The sequence below is a fragment of the Geospiza fortis genome, unplaced genomic scaffold, assembly GCF_000277835.1.
Source record: "Geospiza fortis unplaced genomic scaffold, GeoFor_1.0 scaffold40, whole genome shotgun sequence".
NCBI classification, from domain to species: Eukaryota; Metazoa; Chordata; class Aves; order Passeriformes; family Thraupidae; genus Geospiza; species Geospiza fortis.
Genome location: NW_005054297.1, coordinates 13,255,390 through 13,281,946, shown reverse-complemented (window position 1 = coordinate 13,281,946; position 26,557 = coordinate 13,255,390). Strand labels below are relative to the sequence as shown.

General features: G+C 37.7%; 1 protein-coding gene across 1 annotated transcript in view; it reads left to right on the top strand.

The window, feature by feature from the left end:
- SCFD2 (sec1 family domain containing 2) overlaps positions 1 to 26,557 on the top strand; it is a gene marked incomplete at its 5' end in the record, with an annotated part of 187,413 nt that overhangs the window by 15,422 nt on the left and 145,434 nt on the right. Inside the window, one exon of the mRNA XM_031055697.1 lies at positions 14,445 to 14,572. Within this exon, the coding sequence (XP_030911557.1) occupies positions 14,445 to 14,572 (128 nt within the window). The remainder of the gene's footprint in view (positions 1 to 14,444; positions 14,573 to 26,557) is intronic.

Genomic DNA, 26,557 nt, shown 5'->3' with positions numbered 1-26,557 from the left:
AAATGTAGATTCAATTGTCAGCACTTCATTACTAACTGCTTTTTCCCTGGAATCATTTTTATTAAAATAACCTTATGCAATAGCTTTAAAACGCAGAGCAGAATGTTCTAAAGTAACCTATTGTGTTACATGTAATATTCTCAAGCAATATGTTTGTTGTAAGGATCAGACTTTATATTTAGCATAATTCATTGCTTTGTCCAAAACTGAAATTAAAATCCCTGAAAAGTAAGTCTTTAATATACACATTTTAAAGAGACGTTTGCCAAGAATTTTGCTGTACCTTGTAGTGCACAAAATCCTACTCAGAAGCTTTCAATTAAGTTGATTCATGCAGTAACTCAGTCTGGCATTCTGCATAAGCTGTCCTGCAGCTTGTAGGAATGAAACATTTTGCTGAAACATTTTGTTGGACTAAAAGGCAGCCAGTTGAAATTCAGACGGGGTTAAGCGATGGTTGCAAGTAGAAAGTTTTAAGAAATTATTTGTATGCACTTTTTTTCCTTCGCCCCTGCAGAGTTTGGCCGCTATTAGAGGAGCAAGAGTGAATTTTGGGGTAATGCTGGAATGATGGCCTGTTTTATTACAGTAGGCAAGAGGGCTAAGAGGCCTGTGAGAAATCTGAGAAGTCTTTCAGCATCAATTGTTCCCTTTACCTTGTGAAGTAGTAGTATATATCCAGATTTGCTAATTGCAAAAGAGGGTGGATTAGGTTACAATAAGCAATTCTACTTCTGACAGAAAGAATTTCATTTTTCAGTGATTTTTTAATTTGCTTGTCTTGAAGGACGCAAGTGTTCATCTGGATGTCAGTTGTTTTGTTTCTGGCAGTCCTCCAAATGCTGTGGTGTGCTTGGTTGTTTATTTGGATCAGTCTGCATTTAATTGTTGCTCTGGGGTCTAAAGATCAGGTGTCACTTCTGCTTTCGAATGGTGATGGACAGCTGGAATAACCTTCTTATTTTTGGCTTTTTGTTGGGTTTTTGTTTGTTTGGCTTTTAACTCTACTTGACAATGAATCCACATGCTATTCCAGGCTATTACCTTTCTATTCTTTCTACAGGAGACCCTTTTGAGAAATCTCTGAAGACTTCCAAGGAATGTATTATGACTGTGGGGGTGGGGGTGCAAGAGAAGACTAGGAAGGAGCACTTCTAGACCTGGTCCCACGCTGAGTCAATGCAGAGAAGCTTAGTCCTGAGTACCAATCAAGAAGTGACAACACTACCATATGTTTGGTTGGAACTGAAACTTGTTTATCCAAGTCCAAGTGTGATGCATCATTGTCCACAGAGTGCCTCAGTATCACCACAATTGTTTAAGATCCCCTTTAGTACTACTTAATAATGGAAAAGTTTAAGAATAGCTAAATGTTGTGTTGCCTGTAATAACGGCTCTTCTGCAGAGATGACTGCTGTGAAGCTATTGCAGAAGGGAAGGAACCTTACCAGCTGGTTAACAGATAGAAATTCTAGCAATATGTATTATGTGGTTTTAAATAACATAATTTTTAAAAGGAATAGCTAGAGGTTGGAGGAAAGTTAAGAGTTAAACTGATTTGAGGTGTCCTGACCACATTTTAGGGCTAGGACACTTTGGCCAGTGGATAGTTAATCTGCTTTTCTCTTTGCACAGAACATGTTCAAAATCATGTCTTATACAAGATGGAGCTTAGTGGGATTTAATACTTCAAGGATTACTAAGACCTAAAGATCAGTTGGCATCTGTCAAAACCAGCCTTACTTTCCTGAGATCTCCATTACCCTCAAAGTAAACTGCTAGCTCCCTCTGCTTCAGCTGTCAGCAAGTAGGGTTAAAATGATCCAACCTTCTGTTTGTTAAGTACACTTGCTGTAGATCAAAAAAAAAAAAGCCTTAAAAAAAGATTAATAAAATCCCTCTTTTCTTGATGTACTTTCAGTAAAGTTTTTGAGATAATCCAACTTTTGAAAAAGACACTGAAATTCATTTTAAGACATTTCAGAGGCATTTGGTTGCAGGGTAATAATCATGCAAGATTATAGACTTCAGAGGTTCTTGAAGTCGATAAGTAACCGTCATAAAAGGACTTCAGGCAAGGATGATGCTCTGTTTCTTGTTGGTACAATTGCCAGGCATGGCTTCTGTTTCAGGCTGTTTGCGTGACTAATGCTTGCCTTCCACTCATGCTTCAGCCTGGTGAGCAGTGACAGCTCTGCATGGGTTCCTTTCCTACACTCCTTACCTTCCCAAATGTGCCTTTGTTTCCTCAAGACTTGCCTCAGGGTAACATCTTCCACAATAAACATGACCATGGTGACAAAAACGTTGCAGTTTGTACAGTAGTCATGTAAAGGTGTGAAACTGGCTGTTGGTTTTGTAGCATGTGAGTAGAGCTGGCTTCAGGAATTTATTTAGGCTGAACCTGTTTCTTCACCAGCCATTTCATGCTGGTGCTGTTGCTTCTTCCAATAGTTCACCAGAGCAGCCTTACTTGTTTAGGGGAATTTTCTTTCTCCCGAAACATTTGATAGCTGATGCAGTATGTAGCAGTATCAGCTGCCATATGAAGTTGGAAAGCTAAGTCAGCTTGCTTACATGACTTCCAGTGTGTGTGTGACAGTGTTATGCTTAAATCAGAATTTTCCAAAGGAAGCTTTTGTGTACTGGTTAGTAACTTAAATCCAATAATTTTGTAATTTGCAGATAATAGGGCTTTATGGAAGTAAGCACTACTTCTCCTTTTCACAGGGTAGTTTGGGAAGATGAAGAGTCCTGATCCAAGCAGTTTCTCCCTGCAATATCAGCCTCTTCTGTTCAAGTTGATTTTACAGATTTGATGTACTGTATTTGGATGCCACAGCACATGTAGGGCACAACGATTTATATCTGTATTTTCTTCTGATGTTACAAATAGAGGTGATCCGGTTTATCTGCATGAATAGCTTTGTTAGTGTTGGCATGTGTCATTTGCAGAAGGATAGCTATGAAAGAAAAGGTAGTTCAGGAATTGCAGAGATTTTGCTTGATGTTTAGTCCACAAACAGATCCCTCTTGATCTTGAGAGGTGCTGTATTTGTAAGGCTTTTGTGCGTTCTCAGTGCTTCTGGTCACAAGCTTATACATATAACACAGCATGTCACATAACTGCTGTAGCTTAACAGCAGCCATCAGTGCAGACTTAGGCGTGTTGCTTGTGACAGTGGTAAGATATTTATATAGTATCCAATTCGGGGTGTGTATTTTTATTCCATCTCTGGACTGTTTGATAACTATTTTTTCTACACATTTCATTCTGATTCCATAGCATTTTCTGGAAAGGCAGAGTTAGTTAATTTTGAAATTACTAACTAAAAGAAATTGTTCATCATTCTGTAAATCCTCCAAATTAAACTCTGGCTTAATATGGAGATTATCTTCCTATCTTTTCTACTACTAAGGGAAAAAAATTAAAGTATGGTTTAAGGAAACTGCGTTAATGTTTCACAATATATAATCTAGTTGAATATTCCATATTATATTGCTTCCTTATGCTTCACCTTTTGTTGACCTTCAAGTTTACAGGTTCAAATGGATATTAATGATCTTGGGAATAGCTAGAATAAACAGAACTCAAAAGGGATTAGAACCCATAGATCCCCAAGCTGTAAAAAAGCTCTGGCTATTTTGTAAGAATTTTTTCACTAACTGTTTTACTATTGAGCTGAAACAAAAATTCTATATTACTAGTCTAAATAAATGGAATAGAATAAGAGGATTTCTTAAGCAATTTTCAGGTACTTTGTGTGTACCTGTGCATGGATGCATTTGTGCTGACTTGTATGAGTTGTATTGTGGTAAAATAGAGTGCAGGGATTATTTCTCTGCTGTCTTGGTTTAATGCACACCAGTTTCATTGGTTTACACTGTAATTCTTTGATATTGGAAGCAATGAGTGGAGTTGCATTACTTTTTAATAACATCATTTGTGCACAGCTGCATTGTCTCCTGCACGTGGTTATTAGCAAGTAAAGTTGTTTTGTGTCATAGAATGTTTAAGTGTGTATGCTAAACTTTTTGGCTTTCTGAAGCCAAAATACTTACTGTATGTGTATCACAGCATATATATATATATATATAAATATATACAAATACATCTATATTTAGATCCACATGAAACAAGACTGTGATTAAAATACTTGTCCTTACAAGTTTACGTGATGCTTGGATTGAGGAAATGTTTGATAAAACTGAAGATGGTGGGTTTGGCAAGAAATGAACATGTTTCATGTGGTGGTTGACCACACTCATCAGACTTGTGTATATATTTTCATTTATAACTATGGCCATCTGTAAAGTAGATATATGAATGAGCCAAATAGTTAAGTTTCTCTTTTATTTTTCTTATTTAAGAAAAAAAAGGGAATATGTAGAATGCTATGTTATCATTTACTTTTGTTGGGAGGCTTTGTTTCCCTTCTTTTTAATCAATTCCTGATGTGAACTGAATCCTTGCCAGCCTTTTAATAATTATTTATTAAATTTTATTGTAATTCAGTTCACCTGTGGGACCAAAAAGATGTCAAATGCTAAGAGTCTGATTTACTTTCCATTATCTATAAAGGAAGGAAAAGGAATTCATCCCAAAGCAAGGAACTGTAGGTAAACAGAGAAGTTTTGTGACATCTTGGGGTTGCTGTCTTGGTTGTGTTTATAAGTACCTCCTGAAATGTTTATTTTTAAATTCTCCCATGCTCTGCTGATAACAGGGAGCATATTTCTTCCTGGTTTGGCATATAGTGGTCATGGTTTTCTTGGAACATAGTAGTTTATAGTTTGTACAAAACAGCAGTTTTGCAATTTAAAATTACGATGATGTTTAAAAACTGGTTTGATATCACTCTCTACACAATTTTTTTGTGTCTGAAATAAACTTTTGATTTTTTGCGTTCTCAACATATTTTTGACCTTGCTACTATGTTTGTAAAAATCCTGTCCCATACTTCCATATGCTTCTTTGTAAGATAAACAAGAAACTTAATCTCTCATGATGTTCAATAACGAAATTCAAAGAACACTTTTCTTAATACTGTTGGCCTTAGTCACTGGTTGTGTCTTGTGAGTCTTCTTGTGAGTTTCTTTTCTCCTAATAGTAAGCAATAATCTGTTTTATGATCCTGTGTCTGAAAAGATTGCAAAATTCAAGTTTACTTGACTGGCATTGACCTGAAGTGTCCGTATCTGTAGGTATGCCTTTGTGAAGCTACATATCATGGCTTGAATATAATAACTTGTGTCCAGTAACTGTTTCTTATCTTATTGGTGTGTTTTAACCAACTTTCCTCTGGAGCACTCCACAATGTACCCTTCTTTTGTGAGCCAGAGCTTTCAAAGAATGCTCTGCCTGTTGGGGTTTTTCATGGCCATGTTGAGTCAGCTGTAGACAAACCAGTAATGAAGGAAAACGTGGGCTGTATCCTGTGGAACTGGCTGGCAGCACCTCCCAGCTGTCAAGGAGTAGGCAAAGGAAGTTCTTTGCTCCTTGTTTGGTTTGCAGAGTGATTCTGCATGCTGGGTCAGTATTACTGGCACAAGGAGACCCATGCCAAAGTAAAATCAGGGGAGGAGGCAAAACATTAAGAAATTCTTGACTGCTATTGGCAAATCTTGCCTTTTTATGAATAAATCTACTGTGTTAGTCCAGTGAATACTGTACTTCCTTGGTATGGGTAACTGGATATTGAACAGCATACAGTGAACTGACAAATTCCTTGTCACCTTTTTTATTACCACAGATATTTCAGGTAGTCCAGAGGAGAATCCATTGTAAAACTGGTGGCTGATAAGCAGCTCCCAGTTTTGCTCAAAACGCTTCAGCCTTGGTGGCTGCAAGCTGATTTGCAACATTTTAAATATTATTTTAGAGCTGCTTTTAAAATGCCTTGCAGCTTCTTTTTTATATGTCTGTTGTTTAAAACAGTGTTTTAAAATAAATTGGTGACAAAAGGCTCTTAAATATTTAGTCTTACTGTAATGATTTTTGTCTGTATTTTTAAAATTAGATTGTATTTTTTAGTTTAAAATTGATGGTGCTTTTGTCTTGCAGAAAAGTAATTCCTGTATAATTTGATAATGAAGTTTCCTAAAATCTAATAAATAATAGCTTGGCTGTACAGGACTCTGTTCTGAAGTATTTTAACAGTATAGAAACTTATATACTAGGAAATACTCCTAGTTTGGGTATACTAAATAGCAAAGTATATCAGATATACAAGACCTCTAGTTTTCTTTTGGGAGAAGCTCAATAGTTTGCAGAACTAACAATATAGAGAATTCATTTACGTGACCCTTTCTGTTGTAGGATGCGATTTATTTTTTGCTTAAGTATCTTTTGAAGCACTGAATATTTTCTGAACTTTGCAGTACACTTTAATTGACAGATTAATTACTTCTTTCATCTATTTTTCTAGTGAGATTATTTCTCTAAAATTCCTGTTTGCAGCGTGGAAAAATGCAAGTCTCAAAACCTTGTGTTGTTGAGGCAGAAAAGTTGGTGTTTTAACAGCACTCTGTGTGACCTTTAGTGAATCAATTGTTTTATCAATCAAATTATGCTAGTATGAGTTAATTAATTAACTTGATCTTGATGTGACACAGCCTTCCTGGAGTATACACAGAAAGGAGGGAGGGGAAAGAAGGGTCTGTATAAACACCATATGCAAAGGCTGAAGCTATCAGCCTGCCATTAGCCCTTTATCTAAGAGGCCCTTGGCATATAAATCAAACAATAACCTCTCTGTTTTGACTCGGTGCCAAAGTATACAGCCACAGTTGAGTCTAGGACAGATTACACCCACTGAGTGGCTTGAGGGCTTGGAGTGAAACTGGGAAATGACCATTAAATTATTCAGGAATACATTTGTGTTCTTTAATGTTGGCTGTTGGACACTTTTTTTTGTACTATTTGCTTCATTTTCTAATCATAAAAACCAATACATGGAAGCATTTTAACATGCATCTAAGTGAGGATGTGAGAATAATGTTCTAAGTTGAAGGGCTGCAAAGAATTTCTTTTTAAAAAGGTTTTGTGTGTTATGCCATTTTACAAAATTTTTGCTAATCTATGGCAGAGGTGGTAATTTTTATTCTCCTGCAGTTTTCTGCAAGCACACTACCAAGATGACATTAGCTTTTTGTATGTTTTTTTTCTAAGGTTAGGATGGATTGGAATATAGTTCCAGTTTCTACTGTCTGAAATGCATTTAATTAGGCTGAGCAGATCTGCCAACTGTACAAAATGTTCAACAGCACAATGACAGCCCACTGCTAGGAACCACTTTAAAACTTAATGTTATTTTGCTTTCTTAGAAATACTGTTAGTCCCTTCTGGGAATGTGCAGCTTACATTTATTTGAAAACAAAAATTTTGTGGATTTTGTATTTTTCTCTGAGTAAAGTATTGCTGACTCTTTAGTTGAACACACATTAGCCTAGCCCATCAAGAGCACATGCTTGGGATATGCTCAAATTGCAGCCATGCTAGAGACCGAGCTCCTGGAAATACTGATAGCTGTTTCTATATGGAAAATTTTAGATAAATTATGTTGGAGCTGTTTGGTGACTTTCAGAAGGGTGAAATGAAGAGCAGCTTCGTTCTCTGAGCCCAGCTGTGTTCTGGGAACGTGGCCGTGTGGAGCTCTTCTCATCCACCTGGTATTCCCCACAGCATGTCCACACAATCCCTGTGGCATGGAGGAGCTGCTGTTCCGGGGATGCTATTCCAGATGTTGTTGTTTGTTTCCAATGGGGGGCAGCTGTATGTGTGGTGGGGTGCAGCCAGGGACGTGCTGTCCCCACCACGTTGTCAGGCTGGCGCTTGTCCCCAGGAATCCACAGCACATCCGGTGCAGCCTCTGCTGTCTCTGAAACCATGGGGCAGTTGGAGGAGGGAGGATGTCTCTTCATACCTGGCCCTTTGCTCCAGGCTCAAAGCCAAATCTTTGCATCTTATCACAGGCTTGTCCTTCTTTTTGTTTCATCAGTATTCAAACGGCATATTGCAGCAATGGATTTGTCCTTCGTACTAATGCTCTTCTGACCACCTGGTGCTGTTTTTTGAAGTGCTGTGCACTTAATGTGGGTGTTGTGTTGTCTTTAAAGAAATGTGTTACTGCAAAGGCAATATTTGGCAGCACACCCTTTTTTTTTAGCAGTCACTCAGTTTTGGGCAGCTTTGTGGTATTAACGACCCTCTAATTTAATCTTTACTGAATTTTTCCCTTCTCCCTTCCTCTTGTGAAAATATACAGACGCAGCTGGGTTGTAAAGCTATATAGATGAAAGGTGAAAGCTTTGCTGATACAATAACCACAGAATCTGTCACATGTTGAGGCTACCACAATTTTCCTTCTGATTTTTTTTTATCTGTGAAAGTGTAAACACGACTACTTTGTTATGCTGAAATTCTGACATTTCAGTTGATTAATTTTTGAAGCCCACTCACAGTTATTTTCTGTCTTCTATTCAGAGCCTGTGTCAACTTGTGTCAGCAAGTTGCTGTTTGAAATCCCATGTCCTTTGCCAGGTGTATGAATAGGAACATTTGCTTATTCTTTCTTCCTTATTAGTATCTTGCTCATATGATGTCTTCTACCTGGTTATTTGCTGTTTATGATGTTGTGATATAGGCTGTGCTTCCACGTGATGCCAAGAGGTTTAAAATCAAAATAAAACTGTAAAAAGTCATCTTTTTCTTCCTTCATTTAAGCTACAGGAGACCTGTGAAGGAAACTGTATGTAGATACTGATTTCTCAATTTGGCCTTTGAAAAGGTTATGGAAGAGACTTTTGACCTGTTTTTCAGTAAGCCTGGGGGCATGGCAAGGCCTACATGTAACTGAAAAAAAATGCCAGTGTTTTATAAGGAGAAAACAGGACGACCTGAATTTGTCCTGTTAGGCAAAGAAGTCCAGACAAAAATCTAGTAATAGATAATATACATGTCACTTTTATCTTCTTTGACTGGAAATTAGATCACATCATAATAATTTGCAATAGCTTGCCAGAGACTACACGTGTGGCTGATAATTCTGGTGATTATGGTATGCTGCTTGGACAAGAGTGTTTGACTTGTTTTTATTGGTTAATTACTCATGCTGATTGAAGAAATATATTGCCAAACTGATACTGAAAATGTTAGGAGGGTTGGGAATGGTCTAATCATACATCTGAAAACATAATGATAAATGAGGAGCACTTAGTAATTGAATAAACGTATTTTCTAGTATAGGCTTACTACTTCCTGACCTTTTGCTCTCACATTAGAGACCAGGAAGACCATATTTTAATAATTTGTAAATAATAGACAAGACCTGAAGCAGTAAGGGAAGTAAATATTTTTCTGTACTGGTGGTATGAAGCAAGTCACATGTCATTTCAGCCAAGGGTAAATTGTGGTGTTGAGCACTGGGCCCCCTTAGTGTAAGTGCCCCCAGATTTCTGCCTCTAGTTTTGCATCTGCTCTGAGAGTTTGCTCTCCATTGACTGGTGCTTGATTTCACCTATTTCCAGACTACTATCTTCAGCTTGGTAATAGCACATCCCAGTGCCACCAAGCTCCCCTGTTCTCCCCAAATTTGTTCAAAATGAATAGCTTTGATTCTAAGCCTACAAATAACCAGGGATAGGGATACTTTCTGTCTGTCAGATAAACTTGGCAGTGTTGTCCTTGCAGGACTGGACCAGACCAGATCAAGAGAGTAAGTTACAATTATTTTAACTGATGGAAGATTAAGCATTTGATAATCAACCTGTAAAGGTCTAGATCAAACAAAATAGTTTAGTTATCAGAACACATTACTGAAAGGAGTTCCATGGGAATGAGAGCAAGTTCCCCCACAGGGAGTATTGCTGAAGCCAGTGCACCATGACCGAAGGGACTGCCTGCCATACTGTACCCTTACTTCTGCTCAGGGTTTTGGCTTTTCCGCCCTGCATCTTGTAAACAACGGATTTCATTGTGTGGTCTTTCCTTTGGATATTATAAATTTGAGAAGCCAGCTAGTTAGTCAGCTCATGGCTAAATAATTTTATTATCGATTTTGATCTTTGTTTTTCTATGTCTCCTTGAAGCACCTGCATCAAGCTTTAGTCAGCATGGAACATCCCAGTCTCTCTGACTGGTTCTCATCAGCACCTTTTTCCTGGCACAATTGCCAACTGGTGTCTCATTTTAGGATTTGTATAGACTATGGATCTGATGACTTGGTCCTTTTGTCCTCTGTCTTCCTGATTCAGCTTTGAAAACTGGAATGCAAATACCAGAAATAGGGGAGCTGCATCTTTTAGTTTTCTAGACTTCTTCCTCTTTCTTTATAATCTTTTTCGTTGTTGTTTTAAAGTACAAATTATATGCAGTTAAATTTTAATTAGTTTTGGAACAGAGAATGTCTCATTAAAAAAGCTTGTCTGTGAGGGAAAGGGAGAAATTTGCAATTCTGAGATGTCTGTCAAAGGCTGCTTTTTGTAAATTGTGTCCAGTGGGGCTTTTCAGAGACTGACACTTTTTCTCAGGACTTAATGTGATATTTTTGTTTAATAAATTTTCTGCCAGGTTAGTGCTACGCTTGTTTTTATTAAATTCTGTTTTCTGATATAACTGGTTGATTAGGTACAATACAATGATTATAGTGATAAAAGAAATGGACAGGGTATCAAATCTGTGAGCAAAAACTCTACCCTTGTTGGTGAAACTGATTTTCTGGAAAGGCCCCTGCATTTTAGTGTTCTCTTCTCTTTGTAAGGTTTGCTGTGCCCTGCAAAACATTTTGTAATAGAAAAGCACACCAGTGTGTACTGTAATATTTACCTAATTTTGTGACATTTATTTTGAAAGGTGTTTTTGAATTCCTGAGATGTACTGTTGTTTAACTGTAAAGGATTTATTTTTCTTAAGCAAACCATCATCATTCAGACAATATCTTTTAAGGTTTTTGTAATGCATTGAATGTTTAAAAAAAAAAAAACTTTTTCATTTCAGAAAACTACTTTCAGAGTGCAAAGGTTGACTTTAATGTGTAAAATATAAGATAATGTGTATTATATAATATAAGATAATGTGTAAAATCAATACATAGTTCTTGGGAAGTCAAGGAATGCAAGACAAGGGAGAAATTTGAATGGGGGTGCTGGGTTCCATAGAAATCACTGATTACCAGTGTCACTGGATTGGGGCATTTGCACCAAAGCAGAGGAACTGCAGATGGGAAAAAGTGGAGGGGAAGGGCACCATGACAAGAGCTGGAAGGCAGTTGCAGACAAATGTTTCCCCAAAAGGGTAAGATAAGATAATATATTTTCCAAGTGTTAGAAACCTCTAAAAGGAAAATGTTGTGGTAACTTCTCAGATCAGGCAAGAGGCAACACCAGAGCCCTGTACTGTGTCCTACTGACTCATTCCCAGCAGTCATTCCTGTCTTGTTACTGATGAAGGTTAAGAGTGGGTGTTTTTCAAAGCAAAAACCTTTATTGGAAAGGGTAATAGAAGGGGAACGGGAAAAGTGTTAGCAGCAGAAAAAATACAAGTACTTTTGTGGCTCTTTTCCCCTGTTATATTTAAAAAAAAAGAATGGGCTTAAAAATTGTTTGCTCTGGATTGACCTAGTCAGTTGACTGTGTTAGCTATTGATATACATTGCCCTCATCCTGTTTATATATAGTTATATATATGATACCTAAACCACTAATTATTCTGCAAAGCAATGGGAAGAAAAATGTCTACAGAAAATCTGGATGACAGAGATGTAGCATACAGGAGTGTGGTTGACTCTCCATTCCTTTAAGGCTGTACCATAGTTGTTTTGCTTTTTGCTATTTTTGGTGTATTAAAGCAGCTCTCAGGGGTCCTGCAAACTTTGATCTTTGAGATTAAAGAAAAACTTACTGTGGCTAAAGGAGAAAAAAAGAATATACTGTAAAAAGCAAAAAGTAAATCCACACCCCTCCCCTTTTTTTTCTTTCTTAAAGCATTAGTATGACTAGTTCTTAATTTTTTGTTTCTTTGTTTAGTTTAAAATAATGGGTCTGTTGTTTTGGAGGGGTTTTATACTTTATTAACAAGTAGAAGTACCAGCTGAAACAGGGACTTCTGGTAGTGATGATACAAAATAGTGTGATACATGTTGCTTTCTAAGACCTTGCCACCTGAAGTGATGGGACTGATCCACACATGGCGTGGAAAGGGAGAGCAGTCAGCAAGGATTATGGAAAAACGGTGTAACCTTATCACATGCACTCTTCTATTGACTTCTATAGATGCTTTTAGGATGAGTTTTCCACACTTTACTGTTTGCCAAGTACCTTTATGAAGTATAAGAGTGAGAAAGATGAGACTACAAAAACATGTGGAAAATCTGATAGGCTTTTATTTTAGCTTCCTTATGTTGCTTGTTTTCCTTTATTTGAAAGGCTCAGCTCCTGGTATCTTGTTTATGTGAGACTCTGTGATTACATTTATGGGGATGAAGAGAATTGTGAGAATGAGAACAGGCTAAAGATCCTATACAGAAATTTTACTTTTTTTTCTTTTCTTCCAAATATAGAAAAAAGTATTTTTAAACCTAGCTTCCTGCTGTTGCAGGTTCAGTTCCTGATCTCTATAGATTTGGTATTGGAACTGTATGTCCAGGAAGGGATTGGTTATCAGGCAATGCAGTGGCCTTATAAAATCCAAACCTCAGGCACAGGTGTAAATGACAGCGAGACATCCCCTGTGAATGTGAGGTGAACAGGATCAACACAGTGCATCTACAAGTGATGTTGGGTGGGGAGTAAATTGAGTAGATAATATGTAAAAATAGCATACCTGAGGATCACAGAATCAGAGCTATTACAAGACCTCCAAGATCACCAAGTCCAACCTTTGACTGAGTACTCCCATGCCCACTAAACCATACCACAAAGTATCAGATCTCCTAATTTTTGGACACTTCCAGGTATGGTGACTCCACCACTTCCCTGGGGTGCCTGTGCTTGACAGCTCTTTCCATAAATAAATTCTTATATTATATTGAAGCATCCAGTTTCTTTGGAAATCTCTCATTTCTTGCACTATTGTACGTTGCATATCACTGTAGTTTTTTCTTGTGCAGAATCTTCTTAGAGCTGCTGCCCATGAAAAGTCACAGCACCAGTGCTCAGATCGCACTTGGTGGTGGAGTAGAGGGAGCTGGTGCAGGTGCCTCAGCTGCTTTTGGGAGGTGCTGCCTCCTGCCCCTGTGTTTAGAAGGAGGTCAAGTGGTACTGTGTGAAAGAGAAATGGAAAGACTGTGTTAGGTCATCTGATTTTTATTTTTTTTTCTTTGCCACCCATGGCAGTACGGTGAGATTTGCACTTCCTATTCATTTGTGATTTGTTCAGAAGAAGGATAACTTGACCTTTTTCCCATAGTCCTTCCACCCACTCAGGCTTTGACAGAGGATGTGGGTTGCTTGGGTGTCAGAAATGGGGCTTGGTGATCCTCTTACCTGGTTTGGGAGACAGCGCAGATTTGCTGAATACAGCCCTGCTGTTGCAGCAGAGTGTAAGAACAGCTGCTCTGGAATGGTATCGAATTATTATGGATTTCTATTTCCATGAAACAAAGCTTGTTTTGGCATGCTTATAAGCATGTGGTAAACGACATCAAAATATCTTTAGGAGTTAAATGTCTCCTGAGGAAAAAACAGAGGGAAGCTTTTCCTTTAAAACAAAACATACATTTAAAAAAATCAACATAGTTAATCCCAATGTGTGGCTTTAGCCCCAAGCAAGGGATTTTCCTACCCTGTCCTCCCTTGCCACTGAGAGAACACTGAATTCATTCACACTAGCAACAAGTGCAGTGTCCTGGAGGAAGGAGAAGACTGACAGGGAACTGAGTGCAGATGAGCTACACAAATGCCTAATTTAAGTTTAGCAGCAACAACAACAAAAAGGAAATCTGTAATTGCAGAAATCATAAGGACAGTTAATTTCTGCTATGGATTATTCATTTCACATATGGAGAATCCATGAAACCCAAAGTGACAGTAGTTCATCAAAACTATAACAGCCTTCAGCACTGGGAGTACCAACTTTGGGATATAAACTCTCATGGGGATGTTAGAGCTCATCCTTTCCATTGCTTTTTAGTAACTGAAGAAGTTTGGACTGTTTCTGATATTCTCATGGTTGAACAGTGGTGGTTACTTTTAGAATGGCATGCTTATTTATTATATGTGAATCCTAATGCTTTGTAATTGGTAGCAAAAAAATCTAGCTTTTCTGTAAAACTGTAGCAACTGTTCTGCTAAGAATAATCAAGCTTTTATATCGCTTTATTTTTGCTTGTATCCTGCCTACCTGAGAGATTAGTAAGTAGAAGCATTCATCTCAAAACATAAATGTTGATGTAAGTTTACTCCATTATTGAAGTAATGTTTACTATAGTCATGTCATTTTCTTACAGTGATCCAGCTGCCAAAGCTCTCTGGGAGTCTTTCATGAACCTTAAACAAAAGGAAGCTGTGATGGAAGCCAGGAGACACCTTGTGGAGGCTGCAAGCAGAGAAAATTTACCTATTAAGATGAGCATGGGTGAGCAATGTGACACAGTCTCCCTTGCAAAGTAATAATGTGAAAGATATCAGCTTATCTTTTTCCACATAACCCTCTTGGGCAAAACCCACCCATTCTTGGTTCCTCTTCATCCTTGTCAACAGGTTTCAGGTGGCCTTCATGGTTACCTTAGGATCTTTCTGGTATATAAGGGAGAGACAATTTTTTTTTTTAAAGAATACAACAACCTTGAAACGACTGAGAACCATGGAAAAGCGTTGGAGTTCTAGAAGGAGGGTTTTAAAGGCATGTAAATGGTTAGCAATGCTACTAGTCTATATTTTACAGAGCATGAGGATTTTTTTCTAAAAAAGTTAGCAAGATTTGTGTCCTGAAAGCAGACATTGTAAATAGCAACTGAAAGTTGTGCAGCTCTTGCATATGGTGACATTATTTAGGTAGTATTTACATGACATAGGTAATGAGGTTTATGTTAAGGCTGCCTGGCTCAGGGGAGTTTAAGCTGAAATCCATGTCTGGACACACTTTAAACCTCAATTTTTCAAAATATTAGAGGAACAGATTAAGACACAATGGCTTTCAATAGCTCTTTTAGAACCTCATTGTCATCATGTCCCATACTCAGCAAAATGTGGAAATTGATATATTAGGCATATAAAAACTGGTATTGGCTCTCTACAGCAATGTTTTTTGTATTATGCATACTGTTAGGTCTACTTCTTGCTGAACTTTTCATCAAGAGAGAAAGGTCCTCATGGAATAAGAGTAACAGACTTTTATCTGTGACCCTAGAGTAAACTGCCAAGATATTGTAGAATTAGATGTACAACCAACTCATGAATTCCTTACAACTGTAAGATACTTTGCAAATACCTAGAGCATGCATTTAATAGATTATTAATCAGAAATATTAGATTTCTGTAACAGTAATGTTGTAAGCTGTTTTAAAGAAGTGGAAAAGGAGTAGCTCAGAAAAGGCTATTACAAATTTGTCTGGAGGAGGGAAGGTTCAGTAAATAATAAAATCTTGTTTAAGTTTTTAATATATGTGTGAATACTCACCATAATAATGTTAAGAAGCCTCCACTATTTTTCTGTGACGTACACTTTAAAAGCAATTATTATGCTTATTATTATTATTAACGTTGAAATTAATCTTTATTATAAAAGTAATTGCTTCTTGTCTTCAAGAGGTAATGATCCATCTGTGACCTTTGCTCCTTTGCGTGAATGATTAGTTTAGCCACCCTTTCCTCTGTGTTCCCTTCCTGTGGTATCCAGTGAAGGCTGCAGTAACCTAGTTTTTAATCACAGTGGCTGACACTAAATGTCTTGCATACAGGGGCCTGATGCACTGCTGTATGGAAACATTAGGAGTTGATAGTGAAACAAATTCCTGATTTTTTTGTTGTTGTTGAAATGTAGCATAAAGTAATATTTACAGAATTTTGTTCTTCTGTGAATTGTATATTTATCTTGCACTAGAATCATAATCAGTTGTTAACTTTGTAGTTGAAATTCAAAGGGTGAAGTAAAGTTTGAGGTAGTCTTATAAATGATAAACAGGGATAAAATAAGAAACAAGGAGAGGGGGGCACTTCAGTCACCAAAATAAAGCATTTCTTACTGAGCAGAAATGCAGAAAACCCGAAACTCACACCCAGATGTCATATTGTGCAATGACACATATTTGTTAATGACTTCTTAAAATGGACATGTATATAGCATTCACTGGTTGTTCACCATGCTGCAGAACATCTTGCTTTTTTGTAGGGAAGCTGGAAGCTGTACTGTTTGTCAGTTGCGGCATTTGCTGAGAAGCAAAAAATCGTAGTGGTCTGTTCTGGTCCTGATTGCTGTGGTTTATTGATAGGCTCCTTCCACTGCAGCTGTGATATGAGGCAACTCTGGCTGGAGAGAAGGGAAATGCTTGCACTGGGCTCTGTGCTTGGACTTGAGTTTTTTATGATTTTACCTCAGGTTCTGCCTGTGTTGGAAGATCCTGGTGGATTGATTGCACATTGTTTTTCTCAACACTTATGGTACTTTCTGAGTTTTTTATGGCCTTGATATTAAATGTCAGAGATTTTCTAGCATGAAAGTTTCCTCTTACTCTCTTTACTAAGACCAGCTGTGTCAGATGGTAAGAGTATTTTCCTTAGTACTTCTTTTTTGCTTTTTTGTTTTTCCCCTGGAAATAAGGGGTGAATTACATTTGAAAGCAAAGCTTTGAATTCCATTTGGTGTAGTTGAGCCCTCCTGCAGTGGCCACCTGCCTGAAAAACTGCATCACTTGTGACACTGGCAGCATGGGAGCCCTTTGCAGTGATGGGAAACTCTAATCACATCCTGTTTCTGTATTTTCAGTGAAAGGAAAAGAAATTCTGTTGTTCTCTGAGCTTTGAAAGGCTGCTCATTGCTCTGTTCATGTGCTTCCACTTTTCCCCTGCAAGGGATGTGCCTGATGCCCAGCTTTCCTCTTTCTCTGCCTCTTGCGTGTGGCAGGAGCAATGACAGCTCTGGGAGGACACACAGCTCAAGCTTCTGCTTTCTGATATCTTCTTAATGTGTCTTCCTCCTCCTGAGAAGGATGGAGAGTAGGAAAACTGTAGAAGGGGACATTTGTCTTCTCTCCAGCACCTTCAAATGTCTGTAGGCCACTGGGAATTCCATATTTTTCCATTGAGAGCAGCAGGAAGAGAGAAGAGATCTGATGAAGGAGAAAAAAGAGAAATAAAGGATACAACAATTATGGTTACATTTTTTGAGTTGGGTAGATTGGAGCTCTGCTTTCAGGTATTCTTGATTTGCATATTCATTGTTTTAGTTGTATCAAGGGAGGTGATAGTGGGGATGTCTGAAGTATTTGTTTGCATGTAAATAGGTGAAGCTGTCCTTTTCTAGATGTAATTTAAATAAAGAGGCATTAAAATATTTCATGTCAATCTATATACACACACATTTCGAAAAACCCAAAAGCCTACAAACAACACTTTTAAAGAAATACATCAGCTCCATTTTTCCTCTGAGGTATTTGCATTTGTGTGTTATGTACCCAGATGAGGGCTGGTAAATACTTGCCAAATTCTGGTCAGATATCCTCTTGTGTAGGTGTAAACACATAGGTGTAAATTATTTCGACATAATAAAAATCCTCGCATTTAAAATGCATTTTATTTAAAGAATTAAATATCCCTTTGAAAAGCTCTTTGGAAGAAAAGATTGTCTTAATAGCTTTTGGGCAAGATTTATAGCATTGTGCTAAATTTAAGTGAAATTGTAAATACTGGAAAGGGATTACTTCTGCCTACCCCTTGGTAAGTGACTGTAATGAAGCCGCTCTGGAGCAGCAGAGAGATTACTGCTTTTTCCATTCCTGAATTTCCTGCTCCATTCTCCATTAGTCTGATGCATATCTTAATCATCCTCTGAGCATGGCCTGCCCTGACTCTCTCCTTGAAAGCTTTACTATTAGCATAGTATTTGGCAGTGGTAACGCCTTTGCTGCAAATGTTCTTCTGTGGCTTTAGTAGCACCCTTACCCTTCTGTTTGAAAAGAACACAGTAAACCTTGACTGAGTCTGAATTCCTTTATTGTGTCTTTTTCCTGGCATGGAGACTGGTGGAAGCTGAAACACTGGTACAGTAACAGAAACAAAGTGCAGTGTGCTGTTCCACAAGCCCTTGTTAGTGGGAGAAAAGCCATTTGGTTTCTTTCCATTTGAATTGTATAAATACAGTTTTAAAAATCACACTCATTATAAAATTAGCAAAGCCTTAGTCTTTGTGAAGTAAAAAAAGAGTGCTGTAACTTTTTCAGATGGGGTGGTTTGTATGGGTTGAATTGAATTATTTGTTTGAATAGAAATAGGAAGATGCTGACATTCTGGTGTGACAATACAAAATAATATTTTGAGTTTACAGCAGTAGCTTAAAATGGACAAGATCAATACAGTAGATCAATACTTTAACTAAAAAACATAAAGCATATAAAATGTACATTATTTTCTTTTTAATGAAGAGTTGCATTGGACTGCAACAGTGTTTAACATGCTATTTGTTGTTTATGAGACCAATATAAAAATATTCAATACCCTAAATTTCTGGAATAAATTTTAAGGATAAAAGCTACCAGCCAAGATGATGAACTAATAAGGTGGGTAAGTACATACATATATATTTTTTTTTTCTAGATATAACAAGTCTGATCTTGGTTATCTAAAATCCAATGATTAGGACAATTTTGTGATGGAGACAAGTAGTGAGATATCACCAGTCTGATTCTGAAGTCCTTGCAAGGGAGTAGAAAGAAGCAGAGCTCAGTGTGGTCTGTGGGGTATTTGAATCCATTCTGCAGCATGTTTCTGTAAGTGATAGGTACCTGGATTTCAGCTGGGTTTGAAGATACTATGACTCCTCATTTTGCAGAGAAGACATGATATTGTAGACTGGCTCTTGGGATGCTTGTTATGTTTCTCTGATGCCTGTTTACCTGGTCTCCAAATCCTTTGGGAGAACAAGTAGCAGGATCAGTAAGGCAGCAGCCAAAGTTCTCCTCCAGGCAGCCTCATCAAGTGAGTGGCTTCCTGTACCAACTCGACTGGCCCTGGCCTGGCTTAGCCTGAGGTGTCCCAGATATCTAGTAGTGGGTCTCACACTGCCCCTTCAAGGGCTCCCTGATCTTCTCAGGGCATTTTTCCAGGGAGACGGGGAATGCTGCTTTTCTCAGACCTGAATTCCTTCCATTGTACAGCCTGGATCCTGAACAGGCAGTTCTTAAGTTCAATTAGTCTGCTCTTTGTCTCTTTAAAAGTAACAGCAGTCCTGCAGTGTGAGACTTTCTAGCCAAATGGATTTTTTTTTTCCAGCCTATTGCAATAGTGAGTTCCTGGTTTTTCCCTGTAGTGCAGCTAAAAATGTAGTCTTGACCTGAAGCAAATGTTCCCAACCTCAGTGATGGTCAATATAGCAGATGTTTCGTTGCATCATTCACCCCCGGAGGCAGGAAGGCTTTTTGCTTCTCAGTGTGCTAAATGTTTTTGAAGACTTTGAAGTCAAGTTTCTGTAAAATTTGGAAATGTTCCTATTTGGGAGGCTTCTGTATAGGCCTTTGCATTTCCAGGGGAATGTACTTTGAGTATTGTGGGGATAGTACCAGGCTTTCCCTGGTACTGTTGATGAAGGTGGTTTCTGAACAGTATTTACCACATTGAGAACTGTGGAAAAACATTGATATTATGGCTATTCCACTTTGCATTGTTACAACAGGCTGAAGTTCAGGGCTTCAACCCTGCTGAGGGTTCACCTAACTAACTAAATAGATCCCATCCTCTGATAATCATCTGGGTTTGCCAGTTTAGGACAGAAATGTTCTGAGCTCCACATGTGCAGAGAGTATGCTTAAACATGCTTAAGCGTATCTTAAACAGCTAAACTTTCTACTTAATTTCTGTAACTCACTAGATGTAACAGAAAAGATGAAGGGTACTCATATTCCTACCAACAAAGTTCTCTGTTTTTTGGGAGATGTGACAAAGTAGCTGAGATGGAGAGACATGAGGAGAAGTTTACTTTTCATCAGTAAGTGACACTGCATTAGCCTGTAGTGTTGTTTAGGAGCATCACCAGCTGAGGAGCCATGTTTGTGCTAGTCATTATACTTCTTGCAAGCTGGATATTGTGCCTGTTCATTTTCTTTTCACTCTTACCTGCTGATACTCAGAATAGCATCTTTGAGAGCTTAAAATAGTTACTCAAAAGAAAAAACAAGCACATCTCAAAATAACTGGAACTACATGTAGAGAGACATCCATGTGCATATTTTGCAACTTTTCCAGCCTTTTTTTTTCTGTCTAGCATATACAGGTTCCTGTAGTTGAAAGAATCATGTGATTTATGAGGAGCAAATATTTTTGCTCTTGGTGTGAATCCTGTGCAGGTTGATGATTGAATTGAGTTCTTACTGGGCTTGGAAACAGCTGTTGGTGTGGAGGCAACTGTGTGGCAGAAGCTTGGTGATAAAGAAGATAAGTCAGTAGCAGAAAGCTTATTTTGAGAGCACAGCTATTTATCCTTTCTTATCAAGTGCATCCTTGGAGAAGAATTATGTAATATAAAGTTGATTGAGAAGGTCTGGCAGGAATTTTGCCCTTTTTGATAACTGCTTCCATCATAGCACAGAATGAGGGATATCAACAAGTAGGGATGAACTGTAGAATAATCTTGGGTTGGAAGGGATCTCTGGAGTTCATGTAGTCCAATCTCCTACTCAAATCAAAGACAGTTTAAGAGTTTAGACTAGATACACTGTACCTTGTTCAGCTGGATTTTGAATATTAATGCTGTGGGTGGAACACTGGCCACTAAATTCCACAGCCTGTCTGGTTACTCTGCACTGGTCTTCACCACTCCCGCAGAGAAAATGAACAGCTTTTCTGAACAGCTTGATTGTTCACATGCTGCAGTGTATGACCATGGCCTCTTGTTCTCTCACTCTGCACCTCCAAGATGTCTGATTCAGTCTTCCCTGTAATCACTCACCACATCCATGAAGACAGTAGCACCTGTGGCTGCTTTCATATCTTGAGATTAAGCAAACACATCTCCCTTAGCCTTTACTTGTGCATCATTTTGTCTAGCTTAAATCATTGTAGTGCCCCTTCTCTGAACCCACTCTAGTGTGTCTTGTACTGTGGAGCCCAAAACTTCATATTCCAGATATGTCTCTCAAGTACTAAATAGAGATTTATGACCACTTCCCTCTGCTTGCCAGTTGCATTTGTTCTGATGCCACCTAGTACATGATTCACTTTAATTAGTGCAGGGGCACATGGCTGATTCGTGTTCAACTAGACAGACACATTTAATCCTGAGCTTTGAAGGACCTAGGTCACAGATCCACTAGTAGACTATTCTATCAGTTTAATAGTGGAGGAACTCTCAACCAGCAGAGCAATGCAGTGTATTTCATGAGGAAGAAGTAAAGTCTAAAATGAAAAAGGCAGCTTTAGATAGTTTGTTCTTATCCAGCTCTGTCAATCTTGTAGCTGCTCAGCTGATTCAATCAATTATTCTTTCTGGGTTTTTTTTTCTTTTTTTAACAACTTACCAATATCTTTCGTTTGTCTCTTACCTTTCCTTGGTCCCCTCCCTCCTTTGCCTACTAAATTGTTTTTCAGTAGGTTATGTTCCTTTACAAACTGGGGCAAACACCACTTCACATCTACCTGTTATTTGTTCACTGGTTTGTATTATCTTTAATGGCAGAGTATCAATATGACCTTCAAAGTACAGGATTTCTTTCTCTGGGAAATGTACACACTCAAATCCACTAGAGGTGAGAAGACAGTTAAAAATGGATGCTTGAACATCTGTGTCATTTATACATCCTGTTTTGAAGAAAAAGTACCTTGGAGTACCAAATCCTCTTCTGAATTGTAGAGATGAAAAGAAGGGTTTGGAATGTGTAATCCCACTGACTTCTGCTACTGCAACAACAGCCACAACTTCTGAGAATGAGTTTGGAAGGGGTCATGGGAGTTAAGTCCTGCCCTATACTTCAAGGAAGCATGCCATGGTTATAGACAGAGACTGAGATTGATAATGTGAACTGCAGTCATAGCAAAAATAAATTTTGAGCAGAATAGGTTAGCAGAAAGGTTTTAATCCAAAACTGCAACTACTCAGAATAGTATTGAAATTTAAAAAAAATTATTGGGGAACATTCTGTAGCCTCTCTCTTGCAAGGATTTTATTAGGAGGCAAAATTTCTGCCTCCATATTTTAGGAAAGAATTCCCTGCAGGTGACTGTAAATGGCTTTTAGCTGTTCTTGTTTAGCAGATCAAGCGTTCCTCAAATTTGTTTTGAGTGTTGTGAGTTGGTTTGAGTTAGAGTTTTTCTGTTTGATTGTTTTATGACTACTTAATTATGGGTTGTGTGAATTTACCTTAAAAAAGAAGTGTGATATTGGGAGTACTCATTCTTGATTTAAGTTTAAAGAAAAATTTCAGCTTGTTCTGACGTACTAAATACCACATTTTACCCAAGGTCTTGTTGAAATTTTTTTTACTTTATTTCTAATTCTGAGACTTCATATTCTTGCAAAAATAATTTAAGTTAGTTTTCAAAATATCAGTAAAGGTATTTTTGTCTCAATTGTCTCTCATTGTTCAGTGAATAATGTACTGCACGCTAAATAGTTTCTTGTGGTATAAGATCAGTAATGGTTCAAGCCCTAATAAAATTGTGAAGCCTATTGTATTTGTGTTTCTTACCTCATCTACTTTGCACTTCACTGCTGTGAAACATTTAGCAGATGGAAGTGAAACACAGAACCCTGTGCAGTGGTGGGAAACAGAAAATTATGTTGGTAGTATGTTTTCTTTGATTAAATTGTGGTTGGCATATGGGTACAGGACTATTTGGCAAACTTTACTGTTACTTTTAGGAAGGGACTAGTGTGACATTAGTCTTTCTATGATCCTTGATTTTTTTGGATAAAGTTTTAATTTTTTCATTATTTTTATATCAACTTTTTTTTGTAGAAAATAAACCAAAACACAGAAATATAAACATGGGGCCAAGTCTCCTTCTGTGTCTGGTTGTGATTAGAATTGAAGACAATTCTTGAAAATTTAAAAGTAAACACAAGTGTTGCCCTTGCAGAAGTTCTATAAATATCTAATTTCATTATCTGTATTATTTCCCAATGTCTTGCTGCAAAGCTTATATAAACTTCAATATGAAGTCTTTTTGTCTTAATAAAAGTATAAGGAAAAGCCTATGTTAATGTGTCTTTCTCTAGACAATTTCAGTGATGTTCATGATAGTTGGGAGTAAACATTGATGTGCAGATAAAGATTTGTGAAGTTTTGAAGCAAAGGTTTAATGAAAATCCATGTTGTTACTAATTTTTTTATACTGTTTAAATGAAGAGAAAATCATTTTGAGTGAAAGGCTTAAAAATTTAAATAGCATTTACTTGCACATATACCGGCAACTGGTATTGTTTTGAGGGATTTCACAACTAACTTTACTTGTTCATTTTCTGGAATCTGTAGTGATAGCAAGTCAGTCTCTAAGCAAACAATTTTATACCAAACAAAACAAATTGTCCAGAAAAGGTTGAAATGCTTCTTCCAGGTTTTGAGCATTTGTGAGTCAGTTCTGATAAAACTAGATCAAAAGTCCTTCTCTGTAGAAATAAGCTGATTAAAAAGAAAAGAAATATCTATACACACACACACACAAATTTGTAAAGTATCAGTTATAAATGCTGATGCAACTTCCTGAAAAGAAGTAATTGTATTACCATCTTCTGTTCTCTGCTAAAATTTATTTGGTGGGGATTTTTCAGATAAACACCAGACTTTTTTTACTCACTAAGCTTTCTTTGTTTTTTCTGATATTGAGTTCTATTGTGTCATCTCAGTCTTGAAACGAAATATTTTGATTTTTGAATTTGAAGGTTTTTTTTAAAAAAAAAAACTCACCACTATACAGTAGACTGTCCTTTTGTAATAATCAAGATGTGGTTAAAAATACAGGAGCAGGTCCTGTAAGCCTCTTTGTATCTAGGTGAAAAATAAAATACTTCAAGTTCAGAAAATGAAATCCACTGCATTTGCTGTTCTTTTATATCTGTGGGGAAGCAGCCTGAAAGGTTGAAAATAAGATAGAACTTGCTATAATGTGTCCTGTGATATCTTCATTTTGTAGGGTGCATCAGCCACACGGACTGTGTTTTACACAAGGAAGACTTGATGAGTGTGTGTTGGGAGATGCTGATTCTGGCATGCAGTGGGAACACATGGCACCTGCACTTTGGTGGAACACTGTTGAGGGTATCAGCACTAAGTAATGTGCTTTGTGTGTCTGACGATCACAGAAAGGACTTTAGAATTTACTTATGTTAAAAAAGAAAGGAGAACAAACTTAAAGTGGCTGAAAGTGATGTAGAAGTGTCCAAAGTGACCAAAGTGTCACTGAGAAGAGCATGTGCCAAAGGATTTAAACCAAAGATAAAATAGATGCTGGTGTGCTTGCAACGTCTGTAGGTGTAAAACTGGAGGTGGAACATGGCAATTCAGTACAACTGTGTGGGTTGCCCAACACTTTTTTTCCCCAAGTATAGTTGTGTAAGCCTCTTCATTCAATCTCACAAAGGATGACTCGTTACACCGGAGACATGGTGAATTACATATGTACATACTCATACATCATCATGTTTTCCATCCCTATTTAATTGCTACCACCCAAAATGATTGTTAGGATATTCTCAGCTGCAAAAGTCTTCCAGAAATTATAAGAGAAATAATAAGTTCTGTGAATAGTGTACCAAAGAAGAACAATGACTTCCTTCTCTCTGGGGCAGTGTGCCAAGAACACAATGAAGTGCTTCAGTGTCTGAGAACATATGTCGTAGGGCTAAATGAGGACATGCACAAGCCACCTGACATTCCTTTGGGAGTGTTATTTTTAAGACAAACAAGTTGATTCATTTCTGTGAGAAGTTTAAAGTGTTCTGGACATGATTCAGCCAAATTTGTAGATTTCAAGTCCTTTTGCAGAAACAGTGAATTACTGTTTCCAGGGGTTACTGGGTTTTAAGGGCTGGAGACTGTCTGTTTGGGAGTTGGCCTGGTATTCTGTATTTATTAACTTGGTGGAAGTGGTAAAAGCTAAGTAATAAAATCCACCCCTATGCATATTTACTCAGGATTTTTAGGAGTATTTGGTAAGCTCTGGTATGCCAGTATTAAATTGCAACTTTAATATTGATGATAACCCCTGGGAAGCTTAATTCTGGAAGACAAGATTTCACCTGTTTATTCACAGAGTTCTTTTTAAAAAATTGCTTTAATATTTGGGAGGGCAATCAGAGAATATTGTAGACACTAGCTAGATATGATTGTTACTTTTCTGTGCATACTGACTTAACAATCAGAATAGGGAAAACTGAATGGTAGAGTACACAGAGAAGGAAACAATCATTTGAAGGGCCAGAACATTTAAAAACAAAATTCTGAAGGACAGAAAAGAAAAAAAATATCAAATCATGTTGAAACACCTAAACTATATATTTGTCAAAGCCTTCAGGATGTATTTGAAAACATGAAACTGTAGGTGGTTTAGGAGTCATAAATCATAACTAGGGTCATATTTAGACGTCTGGATTTAGGTGCTTAGAACCAAAAATCTTGATGACTGTATTAGAGTGCTTTAGTTATATTTGTCCCACCTAATTGATTAGGTTTTATTTGTTTTAAGGCATGTAAAAGAATTTCAAAAGAATAGTCAATGGAATTCATATTTAAGTGTGGCTTCCGTTTTGTAATAAAAGATTAAGGCTTATTAGGAGAGAAAGCTAAAACAGCAAGCATGTGGCTTGGGCCATATATAATTGAGCTCTATAGGAACACTGTTAAAACAAGGATTTAATGATACCATACACATCTACTGATAGAGAATACACTGCTTTTGGGATAACTAACTCAATGCTACAGCTGATGGGACTGAAGCCAAGTTGGGTTAGATGTTCAAGCTCACATGGCAAGTGCTAGCTGAGTAGTAAATAGAGTTCAGCTTTTTTTGTTCTGGGTATATGCCTCTATTGCAGAATTTGCTAAACATTAGCATAGTTGTCACCATTGTCTGTGGCTCCATGAAAGCCCCTGCAATACACACCTTCAGACGTGAGATATGACAGGCTCTGCCTCCCTCAAGGTCTTGAGATATGCTAGAAAGCCTATGATAGACAGGGCAGAGTGGCTGACCTCTAATGCCTGTGTTCTGCAGATGTTGTTAAGGTGGCAAGAGGAATGGGAGTCAGCAAGGGCTGGTCACAACTCTTCTTTGATGGCACAGTGCTGTGGGGGCAGGCAGCAAGAGCCTGCCCCTGCCTTGTTGCAGTGTACTTTAGGATGTACTTCAGGGACTGCTCAGACTCCAAAAAGGGACTTTTCCTGGCATTGCTCTAGTGGGACTTGCTCTTTGTACTCAT